The 23,833-nt window shown below is 43.1% G+C and overlaps 1 protein-coding gene across 4 annotated transcripts in view; it reads right to left on the bottom strand.

Moving 5' to 3' along the window:
- LOC115478604 (erythropoietin-like) overlaps positions 1-23,833 on the bottom strand; it is a 117,399-nt gene that overhangs the window by 28,818 nt on the left and 64,748 nt on the right. For all 4 annotated transcript variants that reach the window (XM_030216084.1, XM_030216085.1, XM_030216086.1 and 1 more), the window contains 3 exons: positions 13,502-13,629; positions 5,110-5,193; positions 3,595-3,759 (listed from right to left, as the gene is read on the bottom strand). In XM_030216084.1, the coding sequence (XP_030071944.1) occupies positions 3,595-3,759; positions 5,110-5,193; positions 13,502-13,629 (377 nt within the window). The remainder of the gene's footprint in view (positions 1-3,594; positions 3,760-5,109; positions 5,194-13,501; positions 13,630-23,833) is intronic.

Here is a 23,833-nt window from a genome sequence, read left to right as displayed (position 1 = left end):
AGTTCAGTTGCTGTTGGGGGGGGGGGGGGGGGACTTCATTCATTATTGTCATAGGTTTAGTGTTTATTAAATTATTTATAAGTTTTTATAGTTCCTTTGGGCGGGGGGCAGACTTAATATGAGGGAGCACTAAGCATATAGGTGTGAGTAGTGCTTGGTATACTCCTAAATAATGCCTTAGCATGCATTTGATGACAGATTTCTAAGTAAACAGTCTATTCTGGTTCAAACATAAATCCCATACATACATATGGAAACTTTGGGCTCCATTTACAAAACTGCAGTAGTGGTTCCCAGCACAGAAAATTCAATGAAGCCCATTCAGTTCCTATGAGCTTCATTGTATTTGCTGCGTGGGAATCACCAAGGTTAGCAGCTCTGGGTTTATAAAAGGTTTGGACAAGTTCCTAGAGGAAAAGTCCATAGTCTGTTATTGAGATGGACATGGAGGAAGCCACTACTTGCCCTGGGATTGGTAGCATTGAATGTTGCTACTAATTGGGTTTCTGCCAGATACCTGTGACCTGGATTGGACACTGTTGGAAGGAGGATACTAGGCTAGATGGGCCATTAGTCTGACCCAGTATGGCTATTCTTATGTTCTTATAGTCTAACGCTTTTCTTCCCCCTGTGGAGGCATCAGATGCCAAATGAAAAAGACCAATGGAGTCTGCCCATGAGAGACTCCAGCTACGTCAGACCCTGGATCCAGAGACACCCACAAGGGGTGTTACATCTATAAATCTATTGCAAGGGTTATGTGCTTAAAATGCCCTCCCAAGGAGATAGTGGAGACAAAACAGTGATGGAATTGAAAAAGGCATAGACAGAGGATCTCTATTTAGCAAAAGGATAGAATCAAAGTATAGAGCCTCTGAACCCAAAGGAAAAGAAAAATGACTTCACACTTCAGAAAAGCATAGAGGGGAGGAACTTGTACAGATCAGCAGTTACAATTATTGGGAGACTACTTGGGTCATGCTGGTGTTTATCTGCTGCCAATCACTATGTTGCTATGTCTAAAGGAGGCCCAGGGAATGTTCACACCCAAGCGTCAACATGTGTAGAGGAAGGGCTTGGGAAGAAATGTGGATGGAACTGCAAAGTGAGAGTGTATTTTATAAAATATAATCACGTACATACATACGTCATGTATATTTCCAAGCAGATATAAACACATACAAGTGTATTTTACCCACACTTCTCACAGTTTTTTTGAAGCTATCTTATAAATAAATATAGGCACCATGTTGACTTTATAAAATAGCCCCTCATTAGGAGCTTAGATTCCTCAGTAGGTGACTTATTATAAATTACACCACACAAACCTTCCAAATTACTTCTGCTTCACTGTATCACCTGCTAATAGCTGACTCTCACGACATCTCCCCAGTCCATTACTTCTTTTGTCACCACTTCCCAATGAACCCAATTTCTTCACGGACTACCAGACCATGATCCCAAAACTGAAAACCTTGTCGTTGGCACCAGCCATGATTATCTGGGCCTCTGCTTCTCTCTCCTCTACTCCCTGTGCAGTGCAGTCCTTTCTGATCTATTTGGGGTCCTCCCTTATGTATCATTGGCACCCACATACAAGGTCAGTAGGGGTTACTATCCACAGGGCCATTGAGTTTCAACAACCTTTATGTAAAGTCTCAGATGTGGGAGTAAGGAAGAAAGACAGTACTGTATGTGTGCAGAAAGCATTGTGTGTCAGTGTGTGAAGAACACAATCAGGAAGGGAGAGAGAGAGTGTGAGCAGTAGGTCAGGAGAAGACACTATAGTGTACATAGTGCAAGGAACAAGTGGTGCAAGGACTGAGTATAAGAAGTGTGTGCTGTGGCGAGGAGAAAGGATCCAGATAGTGAGTAATGTTGGACACAGCAGGGAGTGAATGAAGAGGACAGGGGTATAGCCATACACCCAACTTTGGATGAGCCGAGCACAAAGTGGATGGGCACAACAACCCCCCCCCCCCCCGGGGCCATGCCCCTGCATGGCATTTCTCCATCTCCCCCAGGTGATTGGGGGGGGGGGGGGGCACTTAACTCCACTCCATGACCCCTCCCCCTGTATCTTTAAATCCTTTAGATCTTCACCAACAGTGAGCAGCAATTCATTCTCCTTGCTTGTGCCGGCTCTGAGCCTTCCCTCTGACACAATTTCTTGGTCGGTGGAGTGGAATTAAGTGACCCCTTGATCTCCTGGAAGGAGAGATGTCAGGAGTCTTCAGCTGGCAGGGCTTGAGGATCCCCCCAGCCACGTCACTACTGTGTTGCTGCTGGGTAGGTCTGAATCCACCTGGACCCTGCGACTATGCTACTGGCAGAGCAGAAGAGAGTTTATAAAGTCAGAACAGATGTGAGCATTGTATTCATAGGAAAGTATTTGGCACAAGCACAGGAACTGCATACCTTATGTTATGAGTTTATCTTGTTGGGCAGACTGGATGGACCATACAGGTCTTTAGCTGCCCAGATGAAGCGCATTCAGACTCTTCAAAACACAGCAGCGAGGCTAAAAAGTTTCATCATGTCACCCCTTTCCGTATTCGGTTACACTGGCTCCCAGTTTGTTATCACATTCTATTTAAAATACTTCTCTTGACATATAAGGCTTACAATCTGAGAGAGAAAAAGTAGGGATGCATGAATAGCCCTTCCAATCCAACCAAAGAGACGTTCAGTAGTGCTGAAGATATTTTATTGATGAATATCAGTGAATATGCAAGCAGACCTGACACGGACCTGTGTTTTGTCGCTCAATGCCTGCCTCAAGAGTCAAGTATCTTGAGCAAAGTTTGCTTTATCACAGTGTATCAAAACAAGCATTACAAGGTACAACAGCAGCAAAAATGTCGTGTGACAGACCTCGTAACCGATCAATACCATGATCACCACTGAATAGCATGGGAAAACGTCTCTTTGGTTGGATTGGAAGGCTAGTCATGCATCCCTACTTTTTTCTGCTTGGATCTCACACGTAGGGTTGCTTCTTCTTTTTTGCTGTATGTTTGAGCTACAATCTGAGTGAACCAATGTATTTATCTGTCTTGAAAATACCAGACAGCCTATCGCGTGCTTTACATTCTTTGGATTCAAATTGTCTTGTAGTCCCAAGACCTAGGGTAGCTTGATATGAATCTACTTGCCACTCTGCTTTCTTCTTTCTGGCACCTAAGCTCTGGAATGATCTTCCTCTGCACATACAAAATGAATTTACCTAAGTTGAAGTCTTTACTAAAAACTCATTTTTTAAAACTTTTGCCTTTAATGTTACTACATGATATATGTTCTCCTGTTTTCATGGTAAAGGTGCCTGGCAAAATCATTAAAAATGTGTTTAATTATTGGAATGGGTGAGTCCTGTGTGTAAGGTGTCTTTTAATATTGTACACCATCTAGATCCATCTTGTTTCAGAATTGGCGGTATAGCAATTGCTATATGCTACTATGATGGCCAGAAAGCAGGCGGTGAGTGAACTAGCAGGGTGATGCTCTTGCTTGTGGTCTGTATTCTTATTCTGCTTGGCTGAGAGATTCCTGCACTGTCCTTTCTTTGAATGCTAGAATGGTGGGAAATAACCTGACCTGGGGGATGAGATTCTTCAGAATGAGCTGGAGTCCATTGATGATTTGGATGAATTTAGTGAGAAGGTTAGTCATACAACCCTTCGGCTGATGCATGTGGGCCAGATGAACTGCCTCCAGAAACACCTTCAGATGGCACTGGATTTCCTTGCCCTTTACATGATCCTGCAGGGGAGGAGAGAGAAAGAGGCATCTATGGGATACAGACATAGCCATGTTTGGCTTGGGATAGTTGGCACCTTTCTTGCGAGAAGGTGAAGATGGGACGGGATAGAAAATATGAAATAACTTACTTGTAGACAATGTCTCTGTCCTCTCCTATTTGATTACTCTATCTTGAGAAATTACTACATTGGTTGAGGTTTTTTTTTCCTAAATCAGAGGACAGAGACGTGGAGAGGCATAATCGAACGAAAACGTCTATCTCCATGGGCGTTTATCTCCGAGAATGGGTCCATGAAGGGGCGGACCGAACCGTATTTTCGAAAAAAATAGACGTCCATGTTTTATTCGACAATTTGTGAGCTGGGCGTTTTTGCTTTTCAGCGATAATGGAAAATGAAAGCGCCCAGCTCAAAAACGAATAAATCCAAGGCATTTGTTCGTGGGAGGGGCCAGGATTCGTAGTGCACTGGTCCCCCTCACATGCCAGGACACCAACCGGGCACCCTAGGGGGCACTTTTACAAAAACAAAAAAAAAGATAAAAGAGCTCCCAGGTGCATAGCACCCTTCCCTTGTGTGTTGAGCCCCCCAAATCCCCCTCAAAACCCACTGCTCACAAGTCTACACCATTACTATAGCCCTAAGGGGTGAAGGGGGCACCTACATGTGGGTACAGTGGGTTTGGGGGGGTTGGACGACTAAGCATTAAGCAGCACAATTGTAACAGGTAGGGGGGGGATGGGCCTGGGTCCACCTGCCTGAAGTCCACTGCACCCCCTAACAACTGGTCCAGGGATCTGCATACTGCTGCCAGGGAGGTGGGTATGACATTTGAGGGTGAAAATAAAAAGTTGTGAAACATCATTTTTTGTGGTGGGAGGGGGTTAGTGACCACTGGGGGAGTCAGGGGAGGTCATCCCTGATTCCCTCTGGTGGTAATCTGGTCATTTAGGGCACTTTTGGGGGCCTTATTCATGAAAAAACAGGGTCCAGGAAAAGTGCCCTAAATTCTAGCTACAAACGCATACTTTTTTTCCATTATCGGCGAAAGGCGCCCATCTCTGTTCGGGTGATAACCATGCCCCAGTCCCACCTTCACCACGCCCCCGTCAACTTTGTACGCTTCCGCGATGGAGTGCAGTTGAAAACGTCCAAGTTCGGCTTTCGATTGTACCGCGTTATTTGTTTTTGTGAGATAAACGTCCATCTCCCGATTTAGGTCAGAACTTGGGCATTTTCTCGTTCAATTATAAGCAGGATTGTGTACAAGTAAGTTTTTTCATATTTTCTATCATGTCCCATCGTCACCTTCTCGCAAGTAATACTGTCAGATAGATGTAGAGAAACTCACGGCTTTAGCTCTCCAGGCCAACTTAATTGCCACCATTGGAAGTTGCACTTCTTTAGTTACTAGTGAGACATTTGTGCAGTTCTCCTGTGGAGAAAGACAAGAGATGGGAGCAGTGAGTACAGGTGTCGATGGGAGTGGCAGAGACTGCAGCACTTTATATAATGCACAAGTATACCCAGAGTACATGCACTGGTGTAAATTATTACAACAGTATCTGTGAGCTACTGGGGATCATTGTATAAGGCTATAACACCAGTGTGCTCGTAAATGTTTAACAACGGGCTCTCTCTCCAAATAAAAAGAACAAAACCCCCTGTATATATGAATGTACCACATGTAACTTTATTATACATTTTATTAGTACAAAGGATATGTGTAGCAACCAATTTACAATTAAAACATACAATATTCTTTACTGTAATTCTATATGGCCAACTGATTTTCGCAAAATGCTTTGGCTGATTTTACCACACTCTTGTATCTGTAGCCAACCTATGTTTGCTATTCATCCATGATTTAACAAATAGAGTCACATCCCAATCTGAAAACTCTTTTCCCCAGTAAATCTGTTGACATTAAATGTGATAAATTAGACCTGAAAATCAGGGAGAAGAGACGAGTCTTGAGAAGGGAGAAGATAACAGGTAGACTCGTGGGGAAGTTCTGGGATGCTGGTGGGTCCAGATGGACACAGAGAAAAATTGTTCCTAAAGTAAGGATAAGCTTAGAAAAGTTGAAGATTTCATCCCTACATACAAAAAAAACCCAACACTTTGGTCTAAGGACACACCAGTAAGTGTACGACTATGAGCCTGTAAGTGACAACCTACCTGCCCAGAGTCCTCCAAGATGTCCAAGTTTCACCTCGTCCTCCCTTCAATAATTCAGTGTATCCACACACTTGCTCTTTGCACAGGCTGATGCAGCAAGCCTCACAGTGACACAGTACGGGCCAGCTGCACATGGAGGATGCCACATGCTTACATCAGTAGATCAGGTGACCGTGATGCGTCAGTGAGGGCTTTGCTGCATCAGCCCGGGCAGGGAGCAAGTGCAGCTGTGATGACTTATTGAAGGGAGGAGGAGGCGGTACTTACATAAGTACATAAGTAATGCCACACTGGGAAAAGACCAAAGGTCCATCGAGCCCAGCATCCTGATCACGACAGCGGCCAATCCAGGCCAAGGGCACCTGGCAAGCTTCCCAAACGTACAAACATTCTATACATGTTATTCCTGGAATTGTGGATTTTTCCCAAGTCCATTTAGTAGTGGTTTATGGACTTGTCCTTTAGGAAACCGTCTAGCCCCTTTTTAAACTCTGCTAAGCTAACCGCCTTCACCACGTTCTCCGGCAACGAATTCCAGAGTTTAATTATGCGTTGGGTGAAGAAACACTTTTTCCGATTTGTTTCAAATTTACTACACTGTAGTTTTATCAAATGCCCCCTAGTCCAAGTATTTTTGGAAAGCATGAACAGACGCTTCACATCCATCTGTTCCACTCCACTCAATATTTTATATACCTCTATCATGTCTCCCCTCAGCCATCTCTTCTCCAAGCTGAAAAGCCCTAGCCTCCTTAGTCTTTCTTCATAGGGAAGTCGTCCCATCCCTGCTATCATTTTAGTCGCCCTTCGCTGCACCTTTTCCAATTCTACTATATCTTTCTTGAGAAGCAGCGACCAGAATTGAACACAGTACTCAAGGTGCGGTCGCACCATGGAGTGATACAACGGCATTATAACATCCTCATACCTGTTTTCCATACCTTTCCTAATGATACCCAACATTCTATTCGCTTTCCTAGCCGCTGCAGCACATTGAGCAGAAGGTTTCAGTGTGTTATCGACAACGACACCCAGATCCCTTTCTTGGTCCGTAACTCCTAACGTGGAACCTTGCATGACATCATGGAGGACTCTGGGCAGGTAGATGGTCACTGAGAGGCTCGAACATTCTTGAACCCTGCAGACCTGCAGGGGACTCCTGTAAACCTCATTCTCCTGCAGTGGCTAGCCGCATCATAACAACCAGCTAGTGAAATTCATGGAAACAACAACCGGCTCTCACAAGCTGGCTCCAGCACACTACTGGGCTATAGTCATATAGGCGCTTATGTTTCTATTGGAAAATACAACAATACAGAGATTTGGGCGACCCTGAGAGAAGGACGCCCAGCTCCTGATTTGTGTCGAAAGATGGGCGCCTTTCTCTTTCGAAAATGCCCCTGATTGTAAGTAAAAAAAAACTAGGCCATCACAAGGAAAAATTCAACAATCATACAAATATCTTATTAACCTGAACTATACCATAAATGTCTCAAAAACTAGATCAAATATGTAGAAAATAAATGAGTGTTCAACAATTTACAAAATCTAAAATAAGAGGACATTGCTCTTAACTCCAAAGGAAGAGAATTCCAGCATTGTACTAAACAGTATACAAGACTGGAACTATGATAAATCATATATAACTCACAATTTTTCAGGCAGAATTGGACAGGGGCGTAGCCAGACTTCGGCGGGAGGTGGGGCCAGAGCCCAAGGTGAGGGGGCACATCCTCCCCCACTGACGCCATCTTTGACCCCTCCCCCGGCGTTGCCAACCCTCCCCCATCGCCGTCGCCATTGAGTGCCTGTGCTGGCGGGGGTCCCCAATCCCCACCAGCCGAAGTTCTGTGTCTTCACTGAAGACTCTTCAGCCCGTCTCTGGGTCGGCGCGTTGCTGCAGACTGCTGCAGCAGCTGATCTGATTCTGCAAGCGGGAAGCCGATTCTCTTTGCGTGGTATGAATCGTCCTGACGTCCTGCACGTTCTATGTGCAGGACGTCAGGACGATTCATACCACGCAAAGAGAATCAGCTTCCCGCTTGCAGAATCAGATCAGCTGCTGCAGGCTGCAGCAATGCGTTGGCCCAGAGACGGGCTGAAGACACAGAACTTCGGCTGGCGGTGATGGGGGAGGGTTGGCGACGCCGGCAGAGGGGTCCAAGGCCAAATCTGAGGGGGGCCCCCAGGCCCCACGTAGCTACGCCACTGGGCAGAAATTGTAATAAACAACGATCCTTCAAACTTAATGAGTGGATTGGTGTTCCTAATGTAAAAAGTTCAATTAAATAATCTGGAAGAAAGCCATAAAACTGTTTGTGAATAAAGACACAAAGCTTAAATTTGCTTCAATAGGAAGCCAGTGCAAAGATCACAACAAAGGAGTGACATGATCAAACTTATGTCATCCACAAATCAGTTTTGCATCCGCATTCTGCAAAACCTATAAATGTCTCAAAGATAAATGAGAAGACCCAATGTAAAGTGCATTACACTAATCTAGTTGAAAGAGCACCAATGCCTGAATCAGTACCTGAAAATTTGATGTATTTAACAGACATTTAATATGTTGGAGCTGTCTCAACCTAAAAAACACTTTCTTAACCAGTTGTAAAATCTGATATTCCATAGTCAAATTGGAATCTAAATAAATTCCCAACATCCTTAACAAAGTTTCCAGAAAAACATTTGAACTTTGAATATTCAAAATTAAAGTTGACAGAACCTTAGTTGGGGGAGTTAAGCACAAAAGTTTGGTCTTAGCTATATATATTAAATGTAAGGCCCATAGTTCTAGAGTATCCAAAAAGACAGAAATTTCATTAGTACTATCTTCAATCGTTTTTTTTTAATGGAAATAGAATTGTAATGTCATCTGCATACAAATAGATTGTATTTTTTGAAAAATCAAAAAATGTATTCAACATTGTCATCAAAACATTAAACAAAATGGGGGACTAGGAGAACCCTGTGGAACCCCAACGATAGCCCTCCATGACTGTGACATCATTTGTACTTTGGAAACCCTATAAATTCTATTTTCCAAGAAACCCTTAAACCACTGAATCACATTTCCTGTAATTCCAACGTCTCCCAAAACATTCAATACAACATCATGATTCACTGCTGCGTTACCAGGCCTTCCATAAATCTTGCAAACATTGGAATATTAGCAATGGGTCTATAACTACTTGGTGACATGGAGTCCAGAGAAGGATTTTTAAGAATAGGTTTGACAATTGGGCTCATTTTCAAAACAGAAAAACGGCTAAAAAGCAGCATTTGGACGTCAGTATTTTTGAAACCTATTTTTAGATGTTTTTCTATGAAGTCCATCAGAAGTGCTTCCAAATCTCAAGGGGGCATGTCAGGGGCGTGTTCAGGCTGGGGTTTGGGCGTTCCTAAGACTTCGACTATTTTCAGCCATAATGGAAAAAAAAAAAAAAAAAACGTCCAGGACTAAAACTTAGGCGTTTTGAGCTAGACCTGTTTTTACAACAAATAAGACCAAAATGGTGCCCTAAATACCCGGATGACCACTGGAGGGAATCAGGGATGACCTCCCTTTATTTCCCCAGTGATCATGAACCCCCTCCCACCTCCCAAAAATGTGATGAAAAACATTACTTGCCAGTCTCTACACCAGACTCAGATGTTATACTCAGGTCCATTAGAACAGCATGCAGGTCCCTGGAGTAGTCTAGTGGTGAGTGCAGTGCACTGCAGACAGGTGGACCCAGGCTCCTACCTCCCCCTACCTGTTACACTTGTGGATGAAACTGTTAGCCCTTCAAAACTCACCAGAAACCCACTGTACCCACATATAGGTGTCCCCTTCACCTGTAAGGGCTGTGGTAGTGGGTTTTGGGTGGGCTCAGCAGACAAGGTAAGGGAGCAATGGTGAGATGTGTACCTGGGTGCATTTTATAAAGTCCACTGAAGTGCCCCCTAGGGTGCCCTATTGCTTTCCTGGGAAGTCTGGGGGACCAGTTTACTAAAAATGCTGGCTCCTCCTACATGCCAATGGCTTGATTTTGTGTGTTTTGCACTTGGACGTTTTTTGTTTGAAAATGGACCAAAAAAACAGAACGTCCAAATCACAAAACCTTCTATTTTCGAAAACAAAAAATAGACGTTTTTCTTTTTTGAAAATGACCTTCTTTCCTATTCAGATTTTGGACGTTTTTTGCAAAACGTCCAAAGTCAGACTTGGACGTCATATTGAAAATGCCCCTCCACATCTCCCATAATTTTAGGATACTTAACCCCTCTTTTAAGTAGTCTGTTATTGCTTTATAAAGCTACACCTTAAACACTGAAGCAGCAGTTGACAGTATAAACTGTGGACAAATATCCAGTTGACAATTGCCTCAGTTTCTAAATCAACTAAAGACAAAGGCTGAGAAGAAAGCGGTGTCTGCTGCATTCGTAATAAAACTTGCTCCTGAAAATAGTTTGCCAGATTCTGTGCAGAGAGAATTGAAGATGGTGTAGGTTGTAGTACTAAAGATAATTTCTGTTTACATAAAGAATTAACTATTTGATATAGTTGTTTAGTATTAGAATTTGCTGATAATATCAACAAATCATTGTATTCACATCTGGCCTACCCACTCTTGATTTTATAATTATGAACTACTCTTCTCCACTTGGACCTATCCATAGGTTCTTGGGTCTTCACCCATTTTCATTCTAAGTGTTGGCAGGACTGCTTCAACTTTTGTAACTTCAAATTAAACCAAGGGGCATTAACCCATGGCAAACAAAATTTTTCACATACACGTGCAATTTGATCTAATATTGTTTTTCCAAAATTATCTCATTCATCAACTGTTAGGTAACCCTCTAATCCGCCTTCCAAACTTGGGAGTGATTAAATTGTAAAATTGCTTAGAATCTATTTTTCCTCTAGTCTTAAACATTTTTTTAGGTCTATCTAAGTGTTTCACATTCTTAGTACTTTTCCAGTTTAATATAAATTCTAATAAAAAGTGATCAGATCAATTCTTTGGTGTCCAACTGGGATCACTTATGGTTATCATATTAGAATTATTACCCATAAAGGCTAAAAAGTCAAGTTGATGACCCTTTACATGCAATTGTGAAGCATTATAAAATGTAAGACCCCCTGAGCCCTGTTTACTATGCCGCACTGTAGGTGCGCAAATCTTTTAGCGCACGCTAAAAATTAGTGTGCGCTAACGCTAGAGACACCCATAGGAATATAATATGTGTCTCTATCGTTAGCGGACCCACAGCGCAGATTAGTAAACATGACCTCATGATTCTAGAACTTCCATAAAATCCTGAACTCTACCATCTCCCTGAGATTCTAAAGGTAAACTAATATCCCCCAATACCAACAAAACATAATAACTTTACCACTACAGTGGATAAAACTTCATAAAAAAAAGTATCTCTAATAGTGGACCAATCACCTGGAGCTCGATAAATTTGTAGAATGCCTACCTTCTGTTGTAAGCAAATATCCAGGATTTCACAGGACATTATCTCGAACCCTTGTGTTTGAACGCAATCTTCTATAGAGACTTTAAAGAAGGATTTATACAGTAGTTCTAAGCCTCTTCCTCTTTTATCTAAGCGAAGTCTATGAACAATCTTGTAAACTAACGAATACAAGCCCAAAACAAGTGGATCGTTTTCTATTCTAAACCACGTTTCAGTTAGAAATACAAATCTAGGTTGAGCAATCTCCAGCCAATTCCTAAGTATCTCCACCTTATTACAAACAGGGAATGGGCACTATATCTAAATAATGAATTACTATATGCATAATTTTTTTGCACTGGTCTAAGACATGATCGATTTTGCTTAAATCCATATTTAACTTTTTCCGAGGTCTGTGTCTGTGGGTATCTGAAGCAATTTGGCACTGCCCACTTGTACCAGCTCTATGGCTGGCATATGTGCTGCTCGTACCTCACTTTTAAGCGCAGGTGGAACTGGTTAGCTAGGATTTCTAGGAAGAAAGTAAGCACCTGGGTTCATTTGTAAAGGAGAATTCCCAATGCAGATTTCTGTTAATATTCTATAATGGAATTGGGGTGTCTGGATGTCGTTAGGTCCCCATGCAGAATTGCAGGCACCCTGTTAAACAATTGCCCCCAAGCATGTAAATAGTCAAGTAACAATACAAAGTATGGCATAGTAGACTACTTACAATGTCAACACAATACGTAATACAACATTATAATTGATAGTGAAGGGTAAAGCAAAGATGTAACGTATAGGTAGGTAAGAGAGTAAGAAGCGTTAGAAAGTAAGGTGACTGATTTAAAGAAAGTTGCACATGAGGTCAGAGAGATGGTTAAATATTATCTCAGCTAGGGTAGGAGTGGATACATGAATTCTTTCTAACCCTTCTGCATGTGTGTGTGATACACACACATGCAGAAGGGTTAGAAAGAATTCAATGAGGCATGAGCTGTTCAAGCTTTGGGTCACTCCCCACCCCTCTCACTTTTTGATTCTTGTTTGCATTTCTAACACCTCATCTCTCTCCTTTCCTTGATTCTCTAGCTATCCTCTCCCCTCATAGGTCTTAGAAATTCTTTTTGTATTATTTTTCTGTACCTGACCATTTTATTTCACTAATTTTATCTGTTGCATAGTCCGTAACAAGGCACTTATTAAAGCCTATTTTAAGGCTGTTTTATGAAGAGAGGTAAACATCACTGGCCTGACTTTCAGACTGCAGGAGATATCCTGGATAATCAACACTGGGTCATTTCCAGTAACCGGCATTGAATATCCAGTTCAAACTTAACCAGTGAAGCCGATATTCAGTGCTGGCTGGTTGTTTGAACCATCCAAAGATAAGCCTGGTATTCACGTGGCCAAATATGGCCGCCAAATTTAGCAGGCAATGCTCTGAAATTCGGTGGATAGCTGCTTATATTGTGTGATGTAACTGGCTATCCGCTAGCCTCTAACCGCAAATTTCCAGTGGGTCATGGCCAGACATGACTTGCAGAAAATTTGTGGATAGTCAGTTATGGGGCATTTAACTGGCTGGTTTAATGCATTTGAATATCGGGATGCTAATCTTTATACCAGCACAAGTGACCAAAAATGCACTTACATTTAAGGCGCAATCACCTACAGCAGCCTTATAACTGATACCTGAGACTGAGCTAGAGTGCGTGTAAATGATAACATTCTAGAATTTATATGCACTGCACCCACACCGTGTCCAAACTCCCCCCATGCACTTACCCACCGGCAAAGTACGTGCCAGAAAATCATGGTGTGTACTTCTCTATTATTTGATATTCTAACAGAGATCATTTATGCTCGTAAGTGTCTTGCTGGCACCTGGAACTAGGCAGCTCCTTACAGAGTGATCTCCTGTGTGACTTGTGAACTTCACAATAACTCTCAAATGGACATTAAGCCATAATGTTCCTTTGGAAATAGCCCTAGGAAACAGTACTGCAAAGATCTGCACCCTGCTTTTTCTATTCTAAACACATGCAAATGGCTTTTGCACATTGCTCTCCATACAAATTGTCATGCCAGTATAGAATAGAAAAGTGCCTTACCGCCTCCTTTTCCAGGTTACTAAAGTCAGAGACATATTTTGAAATCATCTGCTTGTCACATGGCAGCCGACTTGGACTCATTCTGCTTAATTTTATGTTCACAAGAAGCCCTGCCAAGACAATAATTCCTGTAGGAAAGAAAGAGAGTGAGACACTCCATGAGCGAGACAGAAAGACAGAAAACTAGAAGATACAGAGAAACAGGACAGTGAGACAAGGAAACGAGAGGAAAAATAAACACAAAGAGAGGAGCAAACAGGGCAGAACAACAGACAGTATAAATGAGAAACACAAAAGCCTTGAGGTAAAAATAGGAAACAAACCCAAGAGACAGAGGCAGACTGGAAATTTCAAGAGAGAGTTTCACTTCTACAAGCTATGTATTATTCAATAAGATTAAAACATAATATTTTTAACTACAGGTACTCTCGTATCACTCATGGCACTCTTTCCCACAATCTGCTTTTGAAAGGAAATAATTTGTTTTGTAGTCCATGGTAACTAGTAGTGTATCTCATTAGCTTTTGTCAAAGGTAGTTTGCATATTTTGACAGGTGGTCATGCCCACTTCTGGTACCAACAGCCAATCAGATGTGAGGACACACCCAAGCCCTGCCCCCACCCAGACCCCAATCATGCCTCACCCCCTTTGATGACATCACTGCCTACACCCCAACCACACCTGCCCCGCCCCCTTTCACATAACTCTGCCCCTAACCTCACTATTTGCGTAGCCCTGTCCCAAACCCTACCCACTTTTTGCATAACCCTGCCCTCAAGACCCACCCCTTTTGGTAATGCCACAAGACGTGATAGCATAGCCACACCCCTTTTTCCAAGATGTTGGCTATCACCAGATGCACAACGTCACTTCCTGTTTCCACAACTGGCTGTCATCTTGGATGGGGTCAGGTGAAGGGAAGTGATGTCAAAAAACTCCCCGACACGCCCCCTTTCTCTACAGCCTCTGAGGAATGTGCACATGCGCAGCTTAACTTTCTCACAGGAAAGAAAATAGGCATTTTTAGCCCCTGACTCACCGTTTTTATTTTTTTCTTTCAAAAGGATACCTTGTGTTTATTTTAAGCTGGATTGAGGTAGGTCTGTCTGCTTTTAAGAACTAGTGTGCTGTACAAAGCATCCCTGCTTTTTTCAAAAGAACACAACAGTTCTGTGTGAGCTGACTGCTTTGTACAGCACACAGTTCTTGGTTGTGTAAAAAATTTTATTTTAGTTACATTTGTACCCCGTGCTTTCCCACTCATGGCAGACTCAATGCAGCTTACATATACAGGTATTTATTTGTACCTGGGGCAATGGAGGGTTAAGTGACTTGCCCAGAGTCACAAGGAGCTGCAGTGGGAATCGAAGTCAGTTCCTCAGGACTAGAGTCCACCACCCTAACCACTAGGCCACTCCTCCACTCATTCAAGCAGCCCGATTTGTCTGCAGCCTTCAATCCCCCTTTCCCCTTCCAAGCCATCCTCCATAGAAAAAAGTAGCGTGAATGCTACGAGGCTGTTCCAAACACTCTCACAGTACTGGTTTTTCAAGAGCTGTTTGCTTTTTTCTCAGCAAGGTGTTCTTTTCTGTTTAAGATCGATAGCCCCACATAAGAGGCAGAGAAAAAACACCAGACTCACACATTTTCTCACTCACGTCTCCCCCTTCAGCTTTTCAGCAAGCATGCTGTTCTCTATCTGTATAAGATCAATAGGTCAATCTCCCCTTTTCATAGCCATCAGCAAAGTTACAGGGAATCCCGGCTCTGCCCTTCCAAGAAGTGTGGACATAGTAACCGTAAGGCAGATGTACTTTTCCTCCCTGCTTTTTTAAGAGATTGTAACAGAACTGTTTTTGCTTTTTAAGACCATGAGCTCCCAGAACTAGCGTGAACGCTATGGGCTGTTCCTCCCTGCTTTTCAGAGCTGGGGAAAAAAGTTATAGATAAGCAAACTTTTTTTCCTTTTTTAAATGCTTTATTTTCTTTTAGCAGTGTTCACCAAGGAAACAGACAAGTTCTTAAAAAAAGTGAGTACAGCACCAGTACAAGAAATAGCAATGAAAATTAATGGAAGAACTAAATGCTTTTTATACAGGGATTGCTCTTGCCCCCAGCAGTATTTATCTAGGAAGCATACAATGTTTAAAAAGTTAAGTATAACATCTGCAAAGAGTATGGACATAATCAGTAGGCATAAGGCAACATGCTAAAATTTTGAATCAAAACCAGTTTATCACACATGACCCTTTGAATTTTTTTTAACTACATGAGATTCAACGAGCTATCAGGCCTTGTTTCTGACTATCCCTTTTTGCTGAATGGATATTTTAGTTTTTTCATTCGGTGGCACCCTCAGATCGTAATCCATAACTAGCCTCTTTAGACTAAAAAAATGTATTTTTTCGCTGTTTTGTGTGATGCCTTTTACCTTCAGACGGGTCTCTCCGCTGGATAACCTGTATACTTATGTTTTAGGCCCAGCCAAGACAAACTCTATGATATGCTCACCCTTAGGGGTCTCACTTGTTAATTCATCTAATAGTGACCGAAAGGAGGATCCCACTCACCCTCCTTACTTACAAAAATCGCAGAATGTATTGTGATAAAGACAGAGTTCATGTAAAGCATCAAGAACCCTGTACAGCTCTATTCAGGTATGCACACTTGTAAAACAGGCTATGAAGATGTTAGTTTTACCCAGCGGTGCACAAAGTTCCTTCATGCACTTCCAGGTGACGCAAGCCGCTTCATCATCTATAAGATCGCAAGATGACACAGGGTATTCAGGGAGAAACAGGTACATATACAGCCATGGGTGTAGTTTGGAGGGGCAAGGGGGGCCATTCAGGGAAGGCTGGAGGCAGGCCTGTTGCTTTCACTGCTGCCACCGCTTTGACTTTGAGGTAAAATAAAAGATTTAAATGCAGGGCAGCAGGAACGAAAGGGGGGCTGTCGGGGAGCTGAGGGTGGGCAGGTGGGGACTGAGAGCTGCCTGCAGCTGGGGCTGGAACTGTGAGCCACCTGGCGGTGGTATGCATGGCTTGTGGCACCTTCCAGAGGTCGGTGCCCCCCGCCATGCTTACCACGCTTACTGGGTTGCGCCTGCTCTGATTTGAGGAGCATAATGAGAGAAATTTCCCTTGGTGCTGGCTCATTTCAGTTTAAAAAAAAACCTTCATTGCTTTGATATACTGGCTTCGTATTCAGTGTTTTAGTCTGGGGTGTGTGTTTTTTGAAGAACCATAATGAATATGTAAGTATGCAAATGAATGTGCTAATAAGCCAAACCACACCTTTCCCCCGCCCTGAAATGAAATGACCAAACTACGCTCATGTATACAGCTTGTCGGGGTCTCTCACAGTGGCGATCCTAGGTCGGCTGCCACCCGGGGCGGATCGCCGCTGCGCACCCCCTGGGTGCAGCGGCGTCCATCCCCCCAGGGTGCAGCACGACACCCCCCCCCCCCCGGCGCATCAACCTCCCCCCCTCGGCTCATCAACCACCCCCCTCCGGCGCATCAACACCCCCCGGGTGCCTTCTTGGCTGCTGGGAGCAGCCGCATGCCTATCGGCTCCGCTGGCTCCCTGCTTCCTCTGCCCCAGAACAGGAAGTAACCTGTAGCTGCGTGAGAAAACGGGTATTCTTTGTTTTGTATTATTAGTTTGCATTTCTGTTGAAGAAAGAGTGGATGCCTTTTGAATGATGGAGGTGGTGCGACGGTGTGTGGTTGTTTCGTTAGTTTGGCAGCCAGTCTTCAGCGACGGGCACGTTGTTTTCCGGCTCCTCTGACTCCATGTCAAGCGATCCCAAATATAGTCTTTGCTATAGGCCCTCTGGCACTCTTCAGTACTGGCATTAGGCATTTAAAAATTTCTCCCCCCCCCCCCCCCCCCCCCGGTCTATTTTTGCACATACCCACAGCAGGAATATTCTTCTCTCGTTCCAGCGGTGGTTCTGTGCTCTCCGTGCTGCACAGATAATGAGCCATTCTGCTGGGGAATGCTCCTCCCTTATTGTCACGTAGTTTCCTCTGATTGGTCCGTCTTACGTTGCCTAGTGTTGCCTGGGAACGGTGTTGTGACGGACCTTTGTGTTTCAGAATGTTGAGGGTGTTTTTTCTGATTGGTCCGTCATGCGAGGGCGGGGCAGAGAGACATGGTCAGTGTTGTGGCTTCACCACCATGAATCCATGAACCCTTCAGGGAGTGACTGAGTGACTTCAGAACGTTGTCTTCAGAACGTTGAGGGTGAGTTTTATTATAGTAGATATGCCTAAATTAAATCATGCTTTATAGAATATGCTTTGATTTCCATGGCAGTTTTCAAACAAAGACAGCGTTTAGCCTGACTGAATGCATGTCCAGCATTTGCTGGCAATTCATTAAGACTGTCTGAATACGTCTGCTCATTTACTGTGTAGACACACTCTGATCCCTGAGGCAGGCGCTTGTGCACCGAAACACGGCCCGTGTCGGGTCTTTTCAACAATAAAGGACGGCTATTATCTCTTTCTTGAAGGCCCGGTGTTGCTTTTTTTGTCTGTGTTGTATACTTGTATGCTGTACTACCCTCTCTTTTGTCACTGCATGAGGAAATTGAGGCATGATTTATAGAATCTAGCCCTTAATAGGAGAGTGCCACTGAATACCTGCTCTAATCGCTAATTTCACTGCCAGATTGGTCTGGGAGCAGAGTCAGGGGGCCTGAAGTTATCCAGGCAAGTAGGACTATGCAAAAGAGCCATATCTGGATAACTTTGACAGTAAGCGCTAGTGACCGGTGATCAACATCAGCCCACAGAGGTCAGCACCTTAAAAACGCTGACCACCGCTAGCTGAATATTGGGCTTGATATTAACAAATTACTATAAACTTAATCATAAAAAGATAATAATTTCATCACCATCTTTATTTGATATACTGCAAAATTAAAAAATATATCTAAACAGGTTACAAAATATCCAACAATTAAAAGATGATATTGGTCCGTAACTGCCAATCACACCATGATCTAGAGCTATATTCTTCAATATAGGTTTCACTACTGCTGTGGAGGAGTAGCCTAGTGGTTAGTGCAATGGACTTTGATCCTGGGGAACGGAGTTCAATTCCCACTGCAGCTCCTTGTGACTCTGGGCAAGTCACTTAACCCTTCATTGCCCCTGGTACAAAATAAGTACCTGAATATATGTAAACCGCTTTGAATGTAGTTGCAAAAACCTCAGGAAGGCGGTATATCAAGTCCCATTTCCCTTCTCCCTTTCCCTTATGACATCACAATATCAGAAGTGAGCCAAGTATCGGGCAATCAAGCCATTGTGACATCACTGATGAGGTTGGCTCTTATTGGTGGAATGAGGCATTATGACATCACAGTATCAGCTCCAGTGGAGGAGTAGCCTAGTGGTTAGTGCACTGGACTTTGATCCTGGGGAACTGTATTGGGCAATCAAGCCATTGTGACATCACTAATAAGGTTGGCTCTTATTGGTGGAATGAGTGGAGGAGTAGCCTAGTGGTTAGTGCTGTGGACTTTGATCCTGGGGAACTGTATTGGGCAATCAAGCCATTGTGACATCACTGATGAGGTTGGCTCTTATTGGTGGAATGAGTGGAGGAGTAGCCTAGTGGTTAGTGCAGTGGACTTTGATCCTGGGGAACTGAGTTCAATTCCCACTGCAGCTCCTTGTGACTCTGAGCAAGTCACTTAACCCTCCATTGCCCCTGGTACAAAATAAGTACCTGCATATATGTAAACCGCTTTGAATGTAGTTGCAAAAACCTCAGGAAGGCGGTATATCAAGTCCCATTTCCCTTTCCCTTTCTTCATGTCCACTGGAAGATTACCATTTAAAGAACTGTAGCTGCCTCAATCAGAAGCTGAGGGCAGTTAACAGTGAAATAATTTCATAACAAAAAAACAATAATATTACAACAGTTTCAATTTAAGAAAAATATTTACTTGTCAATATTCAGCCTGTGGCGGTTAATGTTTAAAAAAAAAACACTGATCACCGTTGGTGGAATTAGCGCCAGATATTCAATGTCGAATGATGTCTGGCCACCAGCATTGAATACCTGGGGCTAATTTGGCACGCGCTTGCCGCTGGAGCTTATGTGGGTCCTGGCTGAAACCAGCATAAGCATATGGGTCCCACTGCGATGCCTGCTCCTCACGCCACCTTCCTGGAAGCAACATCAGACAGCCCCCTCCCTTCCCCATCTCCCTAGAACAGCAAGATACCTCTTCCATGTCAGCGGGCTTACTTGCCCATTCCCTGGTGGTCATGTGGAGAAATGGGCAGGAGCGGTGCCAACTCTCTCCTGCCCATTGTGCAGTCTCCCAAAAATGGCTGCTGCAGCCTCTAACGGCAGGACTTGTGGTACTTCCGGGAAGGTGGGAAGGGGGAGTGGGCATCAGAAGGGGAGGTTGTCATGATCCAAAAGGTTAACCAGGTGCAGACTGATATTCAGACTGGTCTATAAAGTTAGGTCGGCCTTTTTTCTGTCCTAAATTTGGGGCCCTTTTACTACATAAGTGCATAAGTATTGCCATACTGAGTCAGACCGAAGGTCCAGCAAGCCCAGTATCCTGTTTCCAACAGTGGCCAATCCAGGTCACAAGTACATGGCAAGATCCCAAAACACTACAATACATTTTATGCTGCTTATCCCAGAAATAAACAATGGATTTTCCCTAAGTCATTTTAATAATGGTATATGGACTTTCCTTTTGGGAAGCTATCCAAACCTTTTTTAAACCCCGCTAAGCTAACTGCTTTTACTACATTCTCTGGTAACGAATTCCAGGGTTTAATTACATGTTGAGTGAAGAAATATTTTCTATGATTCATTTTAAATTTATATTTTGTAGCTTCATTGTGTGCCTCCTAGTGCTAGTATTTTTGGAGAGTAAAGAAGTAATTCACGTCTACCCGTTCCACTCCACTCCACTCACTATTTTATAGACCTCTATCATATCTCCCCTCAGCCGTCTTTTCTTCAAGCTGAAGAGCCCTAGATGCTTTAGCCTGTCCTCATAGGGAAGTCGTCCCATCCCCTTTACCATTTTTGTCACCCTTCTTTGTACCTTTTCTAATTCCACTATATTGTTTTTGAGATGCAGCGACCAGAATTGAACACAATATTCGAGGTGCAGTCACACCATAGAGAGGGCTTATCGTGCAGCAATCTGGAATTACCACTGACCTAACCTGGGCACCGGTGGCAATTCTACCCCAGCCTGTGCCATGTGCTGCCTGGTTACTGCCGACTTAGCACGGAAGCTCTTACCGCCACCTCAGTGGGTGGTGGTAAGTGCTTCCCCCCCCCCCCCACACACACACACATGGCCACACCACTAAGTGTGACCTTACCACATAGCCATGTTTCTTTTCGGCCTTTTTACCTGCTGAGGTAAAAAGGACCTCAGCATGCGGCAAAAATGCCCAACTCCGCTAGCGCAGGGCCCCCTTTACCACAGCTTTGCACACCACCCTGTCTCTGCCCTAACTGCATCTCCACACCACCCACAAAGTAGCTGGTTTTAGCACTGTCCAATTAAGTGCCGTCGAATATCCCCAGTTAGTCCCAGAGCCTCTCCTTAAATCCCTTTGAATATCGACCCCCTAGGAAACAGCCAAGATTTAAGAATTTTTCTAAAAACTCCAATAATCACTCTCTAGCCTTAATTCCAGTGGAAAAAAGAGTTCCACCGTTCAGGGCAACTACCATGAACATTTGTTTCCTTGCTGAGAGCTTCCTAACCAGTGAAAGAGAAGGAACTTGACTTTTCTTTGCACAGATGAATCGAGAGGTACAAGATCACAGTAGAAGCAGCAAATTAAAAGACAAATAATTAGGCTAAGGCCATAAAGAAATTTAAATGTAAAACAGAACAACTTAATTTCAATTTTTGCTGAGACTGGAAGCCAATGAAATAATTTTAGCAATGGGGTGACTCTTTTGTATCTGTTTTTATATAAACTTATTTTTGTTGCAGTATTTTATAAAATTTGGAGTTTACACATTAAAAGGTGAAGGAGGCTATTAGAGCCAAGAGTACATATTTCAAAAAAATGGAAAAAAGATATGACAGAAGAAAACTGGAAGCAGCATAACCAAGGCACTGATAAACAAAATTAGGAGAGAATTTGAAAAGAAGATTGCTGTACAGGCAAAAACTCACAGCAAAATTTTTTTCAGGTACATTGGAAGCAGAAAGTTTGTAAGGGAGTTATTTAGGCTGCTAGATCACTAAGGAGTAAAAGTTGCTCTCAGGGAGGATAAGGCCATAGCAGAGAGACTAATTCTTTGCTTCGGTCTTTACTGAGAAAGATGTAAGGGAACTACTTGTGCCAGAAATGGTACTTAAGGGTGATTATAACGAAAAACTGAAGGAAAATTCAGTGAACCTGGAAGATGTAATAAGCCAGATTAATAAATTAAAGAGCAGTAAATCAGCTGGACCAGATGGTATACACCCCAGGGTATTGTATTGCAGATGTACTATTGGCAATCTGTAAACTGTCGTTAAAATTGTTCATGGTACTGGAAGGTGGCCAATGTAATCCCAAATTTTTTAAAAAGTGTTCAAAGGGAGAAACTACAGACCACTCTCAGGTCAGTGCCAGGTAAAATGGTACAAAATATAATAAATAACAAAATTACGAAACACATAGTTCAAAGGGAGAAACTACAGACCACTAAGCCTCAGGTCAGAAAATATAATAAATATCAAAATTACGAAACACATAGACATGGTTTAATGGGACAGAGTCAGCATGGGTTCAGCCAAGGAAAGTCTTGCCTCATGAAACTGGCTACATGTTTGGAAAGTGTGAATTAACATGTGGATAAAGGGGGGACCAGTTGATGTAGTGTATCTAGATTTTCAGAAAGTTTTTGACCAACTCCATCATGAAAGATTCCTGAGAAGAGCCATGAGTTAGAAGGCTACATTCTGTTGTGAACTGGGAACTCGTTAAAAGAGAGAAAAAAAAGAGAGGAGGGTTAAATGACCTGTTCTCTAAATGGAGAAGGGTGAATAGTGGAGAACTGCAAAGATCTGTATTAGCACCAATGCTTTTTAACAGATTTATGAATCATCTAGAAATGGGAACGATGTGTGAGATGATCAAATTTGCAGATGACACAAAACTATTCAAAGTTGTTAAATCCTATGTGGACTGTGAGAAATTGCCGGAGGACCCTGGGAGGTTGCAAGGCTGGACATCGAAATGGCCGATGCAATTTAATGTGGACATATGCAAAATGATGCATATTGGGAAGAATAACCCACATTATAGCTAGATGAGGGCAGTTCCTCATTAGGAGTCACCAACACACACCATATATTGAAATATTCCGCTCAGTGTGTGGTGGTGGCCAGAAAAGTACACAGTATGCTACAACTTATTAAGAAAGGAATAGAAATTAAAACACAGAATATGTATCATTCCATGGTGATACCAGACTTTGAGTGTTGTGTGAAATTCTGGTAACTGCATTTCAAAAAAGATATAGTGGAATTGGAAAAGGTGTAGAGAAGGGTGAGCAAAATGATTAAGGGGATAGAATGACTCTCATATGAGGGAAGACAAAGTTAGGGCTGTTCAGTTTGGAGAAGAAACGGCTGAGGGCAGATTTATTTCTTTGTTACATTTGTATCCCACCTTTTCCCACTTATTAGTAGGCTCAAAGTGGCTTACAAGAGGACCTTACGAGACTGGGAGACTGGGCGGCTAAATGGCAGATGATGTTTAATGTGAGCAAGTGCAAGGTGATGCATGTGGGAAAAAAGAACCCGAATTATAGCTACGTCATGCAAGGTTCCACGTTAGGAGTTACGGACCAAGAAAGGGATCTGGGTGTCGTCGTCGATAACACACTGAAACCTTCTGCTCAGTGTGCTGCTGCGGCTAAGAAAGCGAATAGAATGTTGGGTATTATTAGGAAAGGTATGGAAAACAGGTGTGAGGATGTTATAATGCCGTTGTATCGCTCCATGGTGCGACCGCACCTTGAGTATTGTGTTCAATTCTGGTCGCTGCATCTCAAGAAAGATATAGTAGAATTGGAAAAGGTGCAGCGAAGGGCGACTAAAATGATAGCAGGGATGGGACGACTTCCCTATGAAGAAAGACTAAGGAGGCTAGGGCTATTCAGCTTGGAGAAGAGACGGCTGAGGGGAGACATGATAGAGGTATATAAAATAATGAGTGGAGTGGAACAGGTGGATGTGAAGCGTCTGTTCACGCTTTCCAAAAATACTAGGACTAGGGGGCATGCGATGAAACTACAGTGTAGTAAATTTAAAACAAATCGGA

The sequence above is a fragment of the Microcaecilia unicolor genome, chromosome 10 (genome assembly GCF_901765095.1).
Source record: "Microcaecilia unicolor chromosome 10, aMicUni1.1, whole genome shotgun sequence".
Taxonomy (NCBI): domain Eukaryota; kingdom Metazoa; phylum Chordata; class Amphibia; order Gymnophiona; family Siphonopidae; genus Microcaecilia; species Microcaecilia unicolor.
The sequence above is the reverse complement of the archived record's forward strand: the minus strand, read 5'-3'. Positions and strand labels throughout refer to the sequence as shown.